Source organism: Macrobrachium rosenbergii, chromosome 26 (assembly GCF_040412425.1).
Source record: "Macrobrachium rosenbergii isolate ZJJX-2024 chromosome 26, ASM4041242v1, whole genome shotgun sequence".
Lineage (NCBI taxonomy): Eukaryota > Metazoa > Arthropoda > Malacostraca > Decapoda > Palaemonidae > Macrobrachium > Macrobrachium rosenbergii.
In genome coordinates, this window is record NC_089766.1 from 3,416,267 (window position 1) to 3,430,645 (window position 14,379).

Sequence of the window (14,379 nt, forward strand, 5' to 3'; positions counted from 1 at the left end):
TGTTTGTCCCTCTTCGGTCACTTTTGCCAACTAATTTCATCGTAGAGTTTCATATCACTTGGTAGTGTATTAATAGAATACCTCAAGAACTGAGGAAAATAGGGACCCGATTTGTTTTCTCTTTCAACAGGCAGAAGTACAAGTAAGATATGAAGGAACACATTTAAGTCTGAAAAGACTGCAAACATTTTAAATCATATACCAACATTTAAGGAGCCTCCCCATTAGGGGGTGGGAATAGTGGCGTGTGAAGCACTGTAGGCATTACTTTAGGTCCTCTGCAGTGTCCCTTCGATCCCTAGCTGCAACCTCTTTCATTCCTTTTACTCTACTTATATTTACATTGTCTTTGTTCAGCTTACTTTCCACCCTCTCCTAACAATTGATTCAACATTATTTTCAGCGCTGAATAATCTCACAGGGACTCAGGGCTGCCTTTGGCCTAAATTTTTATTCACTGTTCAAGAACCTCGTTTGTATTTAGTATTTGCTTCATTTCTTCCAAGGTCTTGTTTGCAAGACCAGATTTTTGTTACTGATGCACAGTACTCAAACATTTTTAACCAAGAAAGGGGACCACAAGAGAAGCTGAGAAACTATTTCAAACTATAGTACTGTATTATTTGAAAGATGACAAAAAACCCCTAACACTGGTGGACTCAGTCTTCAGTGGAACACTATACGTCTTCTTGATGAAATGTGTGACGTGGCATTACTTGAGGTGACCACAGTCGAGTAGGAAAAATCTAGCAGTTCCCACTACGGCTCTGTATTGTTTAGAGCGGAGAAATTTAACTGTGACTAAGAGAGACAGCTGTGTCTCTGAGTGGCCTAATTTTGAATAACATTTCTTGTGGTTGTATAAACAGTAATGATAACTGAATTGCTAAACTCCAGTTTTGAAGAAAAACCTTGGATTAAGTAACGCTCCAAACTTCCTTTGGAATAATTAGCTTCTGTACTACAAACTGGATGCATGAGGATAAGTAAAATGAAAACAATAAATCTAAAAACATTAAGTACTATTCTAAAAGTTAAACAACAATTAGGATACTGTCATTATGCAGTAACTTATGGTGTCTGTATTAGATTTATTGGTTGTATCAGATTTATTGGTATTACTCTTTGGTAAAACCATCAAGGTAATACCTTGGACTCAGCTGTGTATGTTTGGTCATCTGCGATCTTGTTGGAGTTCCTGCAAGTGTGTGTAAGAGAAAAGAATTAATTGTGGTAAATGTAACACCCAATTTTACAAGATGCACTCATTCTATCCGTACAGTATCCAACAAAATAAACAATGTAACGACATATGTGTATGTACAGTTGTTGTTCAATACAGTAAAGATGAACAGTAACAAATACAAAATGAAGCACTGCACTATGTTCTGACAGAAAAACAAGTTTTTATACAGACCGGCCACCACAAAATAGTCATCAACTGCAAAGTAGTTTTTAACTGTGCAGGGTGTATCCAGGTACCCATGCAGGGTTCCAAAAAAGTGGGTCCACTGTCTGTACTCAGCCAACTCCCTATTACTTGCTCTTCTGATCATTTAAATTAGGTAGCATTGGAACTCAGTCACGCCAGGCTGTAACACATTTACTTTAACACTGGTCTACTGATCAGAGAATTTAGCACCATTGGGTCTGTTCAGTACTTGGACCCTGACCCCTTTTGAGGGGGGGTATTCACTTTCTTCTATCTTACTTTCCACCCTCTCCTAACAATTGTTTCATAATGCAACTGCGAGGTTTTCCTCTTGTAATACCTCTACAGTCTCCTTATTCTCAATTTTCTTTTCAGCACTGAATGACCTTATAGGTCCCAGTGCTTGACTTCTGTCCTAAATCTTAAAGTATATATTCCATTGACCACCAATGAATGCTAATCAGTGGCAAATAAGGTCCTGTGACCATCTATAAGAAATTATTTTAGTTAGTTTTTTATTTAACTTGATGATATTCATTGCCATTGCATGTGCCTTGTTAACTAAAAGTAGGGTTTTTGTATGGAGAAGAATAAAAAAAACCAATGAAATGGATACACAGTAAAGTATCCTTCCTAATTCAGGATGGTGGGTCCTACATGATGGAAGGGTGTCCAGAAACCAGCCCCCTCCCAACCTAACCTAACCATAAAGAAATGATTTCTCAGTGGGTCATCCATTATTTGTAGACACTGGGAACAGTTCTAATAAGTTAACTGAACATTTGTGTCAGGATTGAATGTTAAATTCATCAAGATTGCATAAAAGCTATCAGGAAAATAACTGTTATAAAATAACTTATTGCCTTTCTCACATTCAAAACGATAAATTACTTCCAAACAACAAACATGTTGTTTCTCAATGTTCGGCTGAATGTGAGGACCTTTACGCCTGTTTACAAATGACAGGATCGTGACTGCATCGCAAACTTGGGCAGAAGCTTCCTGAAGGTACTGAGGAGCAAGAAGGGGTGCTCTCAGGTGAGGTAGCTGTACTTTCTTATCAACAACCAATTAAAAGGTGGTTTGAGCAGAAATAGAAGGCAATGGTGATTAAATGGCCTGAACTTCATATGAAAACAACTATTAAGCTAGCACAGCGCCATTAACAAAGGACTTACTTTTTCAAATGCAAGAAATTGGTGCTCTCCAGCTGAGGGATTGTGTCAGGCAGTGAAATCCACCGAGTTTCCCAAAGCCTTAAAGTTGCAAGTCCGGCGGAGGCTGATGCCAAGCCAAAAACAACTGAAGGTGCCCAAGGGTATGTCACTCCCTATAAAGAATGCATTGCTGTATTATAATTGTGAACTTCATGGTTACCCAAGTAATCATTTAAGTATTCTAAGAAAAATATCAGTTAATTATTTTTGCAAGTGACAGAGTAAGAAAATGACCAACAATCTTCTCCGTAGTATTACCAGGTAATCTGTAATGAAGGGTGCAATGGCTGAGCCAACTCTGGAGAGCATGAAGGAGGTACCAACACCGCTGGTGCGAACTTCTGTTGGAAACAATTCTGAAGCATAGAGGTTGCATCCCTGGAATGCCGCACTGATGGCCATCTTACCAGTCAGTACTAAAAACATAACCAGCTGCTGGTTACCTGCAACAAAATGTTCATTTGCTGAGTGAAATTTTAGAAAATCAATAACTTAAACATGACTATTGTTGACTAATAATCTCACATCTAATTTTTCATATGGTTTGCCTGAAAGGGTTTGTTCCTAAATATGGAATGAAAGTTGGATGGCTGTGTGGAAGAGATTTGAATAGATCAGATGCAAAAATCATTGCAGCTGTGTCTAAAGTCTCTTCAAAGAACCTTCATTACTGCACAGCCTAAGATGTGCTGTGTAAGGCACACTAACCAGCAAAAGTCATGTGAATGAAGAGATGTTAAGTAGTATATTAATAATATTTTCAATGTATTTCAATGTAATTTATGAAGAATAGGCTTGAAAGGGGAAAATATATACAAAAGATTAATGCAAACGTCAAGGAGCAACATATTGAAAGTAAATTAACCAAGAAAAGCAAACAATTTCCTACCTGACGGTAGAAACGGCTGCATCAGCAGCACAACACCTGTAACGGTATAACATATTGCTATTGGTAATCTTCTGCCAAAGTGGGACACAATGGGATACAAGACCGTAAAGCACGGAACTTCTGCAAGGCCCATTAGAGCCACATACGAAAAAATATCGAAGTTGAGGTTCCCTCCGCTAAGCGAGATACCAAAGAAGACCATCCCTAAGACGAAGTAGTCCAGAACCATCACTAGGGTGGCGAGGCGTAGGCGAGGTGTTCTGTGAAAGAATAAGGGACAACAGTAATTATACGTCAAAAATGTCTCCAAAGGTCACTGTGCTTTGAGGAGTGAGATTCAAAGACTGTGGTTATAACGAGCTACATTACTACAAGAATTTTTACTTCTGTAGTTGTTGTTCTTCTTTTAACGTGCTTTTTTCCTGTTTGTATGGGGTAAGCACGATGCCTTCTTTTGAAGGACTTTGATTTGGCTTTGGGTTAGACTTTGTAGTCTCGATCGGCTGCCCTGCCTGTCATCGCTTAGACCCCCGTAGCATATGTACATGTATTGTACCAGTCACCAGCGCCCCTTTCTCCCAGCAGCGAGGAGTCATTGCGCGGTTAGGTCGACAGACAAGATGTGTGAAGTGTCTGTTATGTTTTTAGAAGATGTTGGAGTGGCTTTGTTTATGTGTATTAGCCTGTAACACCCATTTGCTTTTAAGCAAAACTACCCGTTTAAACACATTGCCAATACATAGAGTGCATATACATGAAGTTTATAATCACATTAATCTTTACTTATATTAGGATGAGGGAGTCTTGTATATTCAAGCTTGTAAATTAATATGAATTGACAAAATATAAAAGCAGACCACTTTTCTTTCTCTTCTCTCTGACTGAAAAATTTTGCATTATATCCTAAGCAAAATAGAGATATGTATAGACACAACAAAAATAAGCTGATGATTACCTTAACAAGATCAGTATTCCTTTTGCACAATTTTTTACAATAGTCTTCCAATCAAAATCTGTAGCCTGGTCTCTGGTTTTGGGTACCTGCAAATGAAGCATTGCCTTATAATAACATGAATGTTTTTTCCTTAAAGTAACAAAACCATACAAGGTAATTAAAAGCCAGAGAACATACCCAAAACAACTGGTAACCCAGCATGAATTATGTCATAGGAGAGATGCCATTATCGTTTAGTGGTTTCAAAACTGGCTGAAAGCACCTCCTGAATAAGTGACACCAAACTTACATGTCAGTTTTTTGCAACACCCCAGAATGAACAATACAAAATAATATCAGCTGGGTTCCTCTGAGTGCCTGAAGGGATGGAAGACCCAGACCTACGTGGATATGAAGCTATAAGACAGATAGCTGGGGGTGAACGGATGCTTTTGTAGAACAAAAAGCATAGGGAAGGCGTGAGTGCAGTAGTAGGATTTAACAGAGGCCCTTTGCATCCCAAGGCATCAGTATTATGGAGATTTCTTTCCTAAACATGAAAGCCAACTGAAAGTCAAACCAGAACCCCTCAGCTAGCACAAGGGTAGAGGAAATGTGAACAGGGAGATCAGTAACTGAGAGAAAGAGGGTCTATATTTGGAAAAGGCAATAGACCATCACTTACAAGGTAACTTTGAATGTTAAGAAATTACAGTATTATTATTATTATTATTATTATTATTATTATTATTATTATTATTATTATTATTATTATTATTTTAAGTCAGTTTAACCAGACATTCAAGTTACATTTCTTGACTATTATTAAGATGGTCAGAAGGATTTGTTTTCAAACGAATGGAAGATCAGAATTGGGCAAAGTTGGACTGGTAGATGGGAAGAGATAAAGTACACGAGTTGAAAGCAAAAGGATGAAAGTAACGACTTTTAATAATATCTGCAAAACGTCACACACGGAAAGAGATCTGTTTAACCTCCCACTGGAAGATTCAAGTTAAGCGAGGCAAGGGTGACTATTTCCATCCATTTATGTTTTCAAGAAATTAATATGACTCATCATTTTCTTTCACAGCAACAAAGCTCAACTACGAGAAACATTTTTAGCTAGAAAATAGCTATGAAAGTAAGTGTTTATGGATACTACGGTCAAATAGTTACCTGCTCTACATTTCGCTCATCAAGTTTCAGGACATTGAAGTCGATGGGCAGAGTGACCTTGTTCCATCTAGCAGCCTTTTTTAAAACCCCAAATGCATGGGCGTGCCTTCCTTTCACAAGTAACCAGCGGGGTGATTCATCAAGAAACCTAGGATGAGGCAGAAAAATGAAGACAGCCATAATTTTGGACTTAGTACTACTAGTACTGAGAAGCCTACCAGTTTTATATTACCAATGCATGCAAAAATCAAGCTAGGATGTGATGTGACTATAGGTATACTGTACATATCAATGAAAATTTCAGCAGAAACCTACTACATAACTCAAGTTTTCTATATTTCAGGGGATTAAGGTGGAACAATAACTCTATAGTTCTTAAATTTCACTGACAAAAAGTTAATTCCTTGCAGAATTGCAGGAACCACTGATTCAGGAGAAAGATACAAGATTGTGCAGGATAGACTTAGCACACCTAATGCTCCAAAAGTATACTAAGTCAAACACATACAGAAGTGGAGGCAGCAAGACCAAGCAAGGCAAGGATCCTACTGTGAGCAAGTAACGCCAACTCCTCATCAGGTAAGCCAGTCCTCCCCAGGCAATGGTTCCCAAACCCCACGGCGCAAACAGGGTGATTCCAACGATAGATCTTATTTTAGGGCTTGCAATTTCCATGGCTGAAAATAATAAGTAAAATTTCAAGTATGCAATCAGGAAAGTTTTACTTTATTTATTTTCTTATTACATAAGGAATTAACCAAGATATTTGCTAGTTTATACTTGGTATATTTCCTCTTTTGTCTACACTGTATGACTGATGCCCTTGAAAGAATATAGTACATGGCATTTGCCTGCAGGGTCACTAACATTTACATTTTCAAATACAGCCCTGACAAGCTTTGTACCCGACCTTTATTATAATTATTATTCATTGGTATAATGAGACCACACATTTGAGGAAGATAAACTTAAAGATGTTGGACAACTACAGAAGAAATTTTGTACTGTACTTTCTACAGTGTGCCACAAAAAGCACACTCAAGATGGTACCCAGTACAGGGGACACTTGCCTAAGATGTATCCAGTCTTGAGAACTGACGTGTGCAGTGTCCCCAAGAGAAAGCGAAATGCTAGCAGCGAAGGAATGTTGGGAAGCCAGCACGAAACCATGGCTAAAATGGCATAAAGCACGGAGCTTCCGGTAAACATCGTCTTCCGCCCATATCTGTGCAAAAGAATTAAATGACAATTATATGTTAGCAAATTACTCTACAGTACATCAGTAAAAAAAATGTCCAAACACACATACACACACTTACAGGAAATATAAGTAGGCTATACTGTACTGGAAATGAAATGCAGCCTGAATACTGAAGCACTGTACAGTAAATTTAAAATTTTAAACAAAAGCTCAACAGATTGCAAAGTTTTAACTCGACATCAAAAGAATAAAAACAAGAGTATATATACATAGAAACAAACTTCAAGAGAAAATTCAAATTTCCATATCATAGAGAGCAATGAAAACTGACAGATTTAAATGCTGAATGGATGAAGATTGAATACCATTCTGCAGTACAGTATTAATCAAGCTGCTGTGTAAGAAAAAAAAAAGCATACCTGTCGGCAAGGATTCCATTTATTGGGGACCCCACCAAAACGCCAATCATGTACATGCTCTGGTAAGTTGCTCGAAGGTAGTCCCTTTGGCACGTCAACCCAAACTACAGGAGAAAAACAGAGACCCATAATGCAGTTCATGTCCTAAAGAAGTAAATATAAGTCATCTTTCCTCGCTGCAGTACGTGAACGTATGCACGAACACTCCAACAAGGTGTTACGACTTCTACAGAAATATTTACATCAAATTCATGACTCGGCTCCCACCCCCACTTCAGTATCCTTAAGGAGATTTGTAACTACACCTCTCACTGACCTCTGAGGTAACAGTGTTTGTAAATGTTGAATTGTCGAAGTCCCACTCCGTGCAAGGTGCCTCGTTTTGGGTTCCATCCTCGTACAGGACGAAGTAGTTGCAAGAGGGTCTGTAAGATTTACAAGTTCGCATAAATGATATTAAAATCCCCAAAACTGACAGCTCAAATTATGAAAGAACCTCCCTTCAAAAGACAGCAACTGCTGGACTGTTAAAGGAAAATACTGGGAAAGAACAGGAGTGATCAGGGCACTCTCTGTAATTCATATATAAGACTCATATGTCAAATGATATGTGCAACATTTAAATAAAAGAAATTCGTTACTTTACTTACATACTACTATTATCAATGAAATAACTCCTTTCCTCAGTGTCAGGTGGCAGACGACACTCGTATTTTAGTCTAGGAGCCACGTACACTCCAGCCAACGAATGTGGGACTATTATGCCAGAAGCTGTCAAATATGAAATCTAGTAGGTATGGTAATATTTAATGGCTCTATAATTGCACAAATAAAATGCACTTCAGTATTCAATCATAACAATCTCTTTCCAAGTTATACAGTAGTTGAAAAAACTTTTTTTGGTTGGATGAGGCAGAGAGACCCTTGTATATGCAATTTTAACTGCACAGTTATTTTGCACTGTCGGATGTCTATACCCTCTCTAACTGAACAGAAAGAAGTTGGCATTACACTACTGTACCAACAAATGGAAATGCAGACTAGTTCCTCACTAGCAGTTGAGGTTTCAAACCAATCACTGCAAATCTGGCTCAGGATGTCCTCAAATATTGCATGCATTACCTGTTTTACTTTTATCACACGTGCAAAACTTTTTATATATTTACTGTAATCATCTCTTAGATACTTACTTAGTCATGTACCGTACTAGTTCATTACTTAGCATATCAGTTTTCATACTACATTTGCGAAGATTATTTTTTTCACATTTTTTACATAAATTTCTCTCAGAGACTGTGTCATAAGAGCTGGTCATCAGTCTGGCACAATTCATGTTCAAGAAGTGAAATAATGAAGGCTTGACCAAACAAAGACTGATCTCATAAAGGACTGACAAAAATATATATAAAAGGATAATTTTTACTCTCCCAAACTGGAGATTAGCAGTGCACTGCATTTATGCAAAGTAGGATATGATGCTCTAACTTGGTTTGGTTAGGATTTGTCTTTTTGATAGCGTAGTCGCTGTCTCGTCCTCAAGGAGTCACCCCGGCCTGGTGTGTCAGCGTTCGGCAAGGGATAATCCTACACTGACCAGCAGAGAGTAATGGAGCTGGTCTTTTTGCCTGCCCGGTCGTAAACAAGATGGCAGACGCGCATGCGCAATAGTCACTTCTTGCAGTTTTGACGTTGGAAAAACTGGGTTCAGTTCCGTGCCAACACAAGAGTTGGCTTAATACAATACAACAACATCGCAGAAGATAAGGGAAAATGCCCTCATATCTTTGATTCCATTATACTCTATCACGTGTCATGGAGTTTTCATTACGACACAATACCCGGCTACAAGACCAGGCCAGAAAAATATTTCTTTGATACTGGTCTAGTCACCATGGGAGCGCTGGCACACCCGGGGTGACTCCTTGAGGACTTAACTGGACTACCAAATACTGACCTGTAACTGGGCAAAATTGCATCACTCACCAAAACTGAGTGTAAGAAAGTGAAGAATCTGCCACCATCCAGTGCCCAGTTGAGCCAGTAACTTGTCAATGTGATCCTCCATTCTAATCTTCCTGAAAAAAAATCTGAGCACCCTATAGCTACAGTATATAAAAACTTATTTTAAAAAATCCAGGTCACATATTATTAGAATTCACACTTCAAGATTGATATTGGTGAAACTATATTAACATTTAATGTAAAGCTAATTCATTCACATTAAAGCCATTGTTTTCACTTGGCTGGAAATTAATGATAATTCCTCAGACACCTTGACATTGAATGTGCCCATATAATAATTTTATAGGCTTGGAAACAAATCAGCTTAAGATTACTTTGCAAAATATAAAACAAGAGTGCCTTAGAATTCTGTAAAATTTACAGATACATCTTAATTGCTAATATTTTCAAGAGTTTCTTAATGAAAATGACAAAATAATACAAACTACGTTATCTACCAATATTTCCAAAACCATAGAAAAATCTCTGATGTACATACAATATGTTATCTCTTAAAAAAGTTTCACTTTAAGTGTAGTCAAGTTAAGAATGATAAACTGAGAAGCGTGATTGGTATTTAATGTTTAAGCTGCAGCTGAACTGGATTGTAAACCTATGCAAAAGACTTTAACTCTCCTCTTGTACAAAGAATTGCACAAATTTTACTCAGACACAGAAATTAAAGTATGTTACTTGTGAAGCTAGTTCCCCAAACTGAACACAAATGTTCTAACCTCGAAAGTCAAGAATGAGTACTGCGCTGGACTAACCTCAGCACCCACCAATCAAGGTTTAACGTTATGCATGATCACTTTCATCCATTGTGAAAAATAATGTTGTGGTTAGGCTAACTGTTGTGAATATATCGGTTTATTTCAGAACTGCACGCTTGTTTGGTTGACGGATATATGATTGTGTTTACTTCCAAGACGTATACAAGCAAATTCATAGGCACAGCTTTGTATCCGAGTTACCTACTTGATTTATATGCCAGTTATATAACTTAAGTACTGTCTACGATACATGCAGTACCAAGATATTTTCTCACTGGTTGCTCTATGGGCAAGACCCTTAGCTGGCAAATGGCCAGTTTAATCTCAACAAACAAACATCTTCTTCCACTATCTTTTCTCCTCTCACAAACATGTTGGACTCTGATTCAGACCCACGGATACTTGACAATGACATTGTCAGTGCATCATGACATACAACCCTGAAAAAAAAAAAATAATGGAAAAACAAGGACGTCAAACGACACGTTGCAGCAATCTATTTCTGTGCGTGAAAAAATGCCTGGAAAAGAACTTGGCCGTTCTTGACATCAGATGCGTAGTTATTTATCGAACTACCAAATCAACATCAAAATTTTCTTTAGCGAGGAACTGAGGAAGAAGAGTTTTTAGAAAGAATAATGGTACTGTACTGTATCGGGAAGCCTATATTTTCCCAATGCTTATCGTGTGCAGCAAATTTGTTACACCATCGGTGGAGGAATAACTATTAATTTTCGTTTTTTTTTTTCTAACTATTACCTTATAACATGTATGGGAAACCACAGGAGGAAACTGGGTTTTTGGGTGGGAGAAAAAAATTAACTATTTGCTCTAAGAACAATACTGGAACGCACTCCACCGAGAAATAATAATAATAATAATAATAATAATAATAATAATAATAATAATATCCTTTATTGCAGCTGGTTGTCAGTAGTGTGTAGAAGGGGAGAAGTCTCACTAGAAGAACGGACAGAAGTATCTTTGACGCAATTGTAGTACTTGCAATCGGGCGATAATTGCCAGGGCCAGCTGCATCCTCTAACTTGTTTTTATTAATGGTATTAAGTGAACTAAGAGTAGGGATTTTGGGAAAGACTGGTGAATTATGCACGCATTGTGCAGCTATCATTATGCATTATGCAGCTAGCAAAATGTAAATTATCGGGTGGCAGAATTTGAAAGCCTAAGCAGGTAGACCATCGCAGTCGGGCGATTTATTATTAGGTAGGTTGTTTATGGCATCGCTGATGTTACCTGGCGTAATACGATTGTCTGGGAGTACGGGACTTGTGCGTGGGACTTAGGTATCGTTAGGTTTCCGGGTCACTGGCACGATGGTTGGCAGTTGGTCAGATGACATTTTTGTGGTAGGGGAGGGCCAAGCGCTAACACACAGACAGCTCTCTGTTACCCATTTCCCGGGGCCAATAGGCTTCGAGAAGTTGAAACTTGAAAATTTCGAAGGCACTGACTGGGGCAGAATGTACATTAATATATCTGCAATTACACAACACCAACTGGCTTACGTGCTGGGTATTACGTAGGGTCACTGTTAACACATTGCCTTCTATGAGAGGTATGATCACCAAGAGCGAAAAACTCTTCTTTTTTTGGTAAAAAACGCGAGAGAGACCTCCAACTCGTCCCCCGGCCCCCGACACGCCTAATGCATATCAAGTTGCGTGCCAAAAGTTGTGGCCAGCAATAGACCATATTTGCAATTTGCGAAATATCTTATATGCTCAAATACAACTGTGTCTAAAAAAAGGCTAGGCTATCAGACTTCTGAAAATCCTATGAATATCAAAATGTAGAACTTGCTTGTCATGCTAGATGGCCCAGTTCTTTATAAGCATACCTTAATTTAGACTAACAGATCTAGGAAGCAGCACAGGACACTGCTTAGCTGAAAAATATTTAGTTACTTTTGGAACCATTAGAAATCCTCCAATTGGCTCAACGATTTTCTTCATATAAATAGGCAACCATTCTACTTAACATATTTGTGATAGTTGTATAATGGGCATAGTGGATACCCAGAAAAAATCTTGACAATGCACATATCGGAGTTTATATTTAGACTAGGAATTATTATTTTGGATTCAAGAAGAATGTTATGTAAACAAAACTAGGATCCTGGTTAACAAAAGGAAAAAGAACCTGAAGTAATGTGAATAAGTCAGGAGTTAAACATATTCCACGCCATTCCTTTATATCTTTTTTCTTTTAGCCGAGTAACTGAAAAAAAAAGACTTTTATAATATTCCTACAAACTCTTCTTATATTGTGGGTAATTGCAGATACAAAGATAACGATAAAAGATGAAGTATATGGGAATTTCAATTAAAGGAACAATATAACCTCAGGTCAAACGTTTCTGGGCAATGGCTAGTTGACTCTCTCAGTCTTGATATATCGGTCATTTTTGTGTACGATTTCCTTCTCAAAATTCAATGGATACTGATGTTTACCTGCAGGATGGGTACATTTGGATTATCTGTTCAAGGAATAATTGTTTCATGGATCTGCTGGTGAGTAGATGTAGGCGTTTTCTTGAAGTAATGGTCTCCTGCCTAAATCGCTTTCTTTCTGTGTGACCTAACCTAGTGGTTTCTGTCGACCCATATCACGTGTTTTCAGTTGACCCATATGTCGTGTTTTCTGTTGACCCATATGACGTATATGACGTGTTTTCTGTTGACCATATGACGTGTTTTCTGTTGAGCCGTATGACATATATCACATGTTTTCTGTTGACCCGTATCACGTGTTTTCTGTTGAGCCTTATGACATATATCACATGTTTTCTGTTGACCCGTATCACGTGTTTTCTGTTGAGCCTTATGACATATATCACATGTTTTCTGGTGACCCGTATCACGTGTTTTCTGTTGAGCCATATGATTTTCATATATCACGTGTTTTCTGGTGACCCGTATCACGTGTTTTTTGTTGACCCATATCATGTATTTTCTGTCGACCCATATCACGTGTTTTCTGTCAACCCATATGACGTGTTTTCTGTTGACCCATATGACGTGTTTTCTGTTATATGACGTGTTTTCTGTCGACCCATATGATGTGTTTTCTGTTGACCCAGGCCATATGACATGTTTTCTGTTGACCCATATGACGTGTTTTCTGCCTACCCATATCACGTGTTTTCTGTCGACCTAGGCCATATGACATGTTTTCTGTTGACCCATGTCACGTGTTTTCTGTCGACTCAGGTCATATGACATGTTTTCTGACAACCCATATGACGTGTTTTCTGTTGACCCATACATGTTTTCTGTTGACTGATATTATGTGTTTTCTGTTGACCCATAGGCTATGATGTGTTTTCTGTTGAACCATATCACATATTTTCTGTTGACCCACAGGCTAGCACATTTCTGTTGGTACAATGTTCTGTACTCTATTTTTTATTATATCTTTCGAATCTTCATGAAAAATTAAAAAAAAATATTCAATGTACATAATTCTTACAAGCTAATATTTATCACAATAAAAAAATAAATTATATGTAAATAATTGAGAATTTTTTCGTAAGTTTCAATTTTGCAAAATGCACTTAGGGATATTTGATCCCCTATGGCCTAGTACTTGGCTAAACATGGCTAAATACATTTAACCCCCCAGGGGCCAGTACTAAACACAGTGAAACAGTGTAGATGAATTACTGTTTCACCATGTGCAGTACTAATCCTCATGTGGAATTGGAGTTCGGACCAGAAATGAACTTTTACCTTCTGTTGACCCATGTCAAGTGTTTTCTGTTGATCCATATCACTGTTGTGTGGTGGCCCATAGCACATTTCATGTTGACTCATATCACGTTTTCTTTTGACCTACAATATATCGTGTTTTCTGTTGACCATTATAGCCATGTTTGGCTCAAGAACTTCCTGTATATACAAAATCTCTATGAAGCATGTGTTTTCGTATGGGTAAACCTAGGATTTCGTGGTTGAAATGGACTAGAAATTACTTTATTCATAAATGGTACTTTTTTTAGTGGGGACCTTAACCTTTTGACCCATGGTGACCTATGTCTGGGACCAACTTTTATTATAAAGTTACTAGTGACTCTGTGGTCGTTTGCCAACATTTTGATATATGTTTGTTGTGTGATCAAATTTTATTGAGATATTAACATTAGGAGGTGAGGTACCTCCATATTTTTGACCAGTTCAGAGTCACATTTTTTAGAAAAAGGCTTAATAAAATCTGAACCCACCAATGCCAATCTTAAGAGTTGCAATTTTGAATGCCCCAAGGTAAGACCTTTCAAAAAATATCTATTAGAAACCTGGTCATCTCCAGCAAAT

At 37.9% G+C, this 14,379-nt stretch overlaps 1 protein-coding gene across 2 annotated transcripts; it reads right to left on the reverse strand.

Annotated features, from left to right (window-relative positions):
- Positions 1 to 1,001: 1,001 nt before the first annotated feature.
- Positions 1,002 to 10,464, reverse strand: LOC136852923 (organic cation transporter protein-like). Of its 2 annotated transcripts, none has more exons than XM_067127895.1 (13): positions 10,251 to 10,464; positions 9,255 to 9,358; positions 7,922 to 8,042; positions 7,588 to 7,696; positions 7,272 to 7,375; positions 6,722 to 6,876; positions 6,160 to 6,328; positions 5,652 to 5,799; positions 4,494 to 4,579; positions 3,539 to 3,798; positions 2,908 to 3,092; positions 2,611 to 2,762; positions 1,002 to 1,198 (listed from the first exon to the last, which is right to left on the reverse strand). In XM_067127895.1, the coding sequence occupies exons 2-13, from the start codon at positions 9,334 to 9,336 to the stop codon at positions 1,138 to 1,140; spliced, it is 1,632 nt and encodes a 543-aa protein (XP_066983996.1). In that variant the 5' UTR covers positions 9,337 to 9,358; positions 10,251 to 10,464; the 3' UTR covers positions 1,002 to 1,137. The 2 variants fall into 2 exon arrangements, with proteins under 2 accessions (XP_066983996.1, XP_066983997.1); XM_067127896.1 differs by having other exon boundaries at positions 9,255 to 9,346; positions 10,251 to 10,449.
- Positions 10,465 to 14,379: the final 3,915 nt, after the last annotated feature.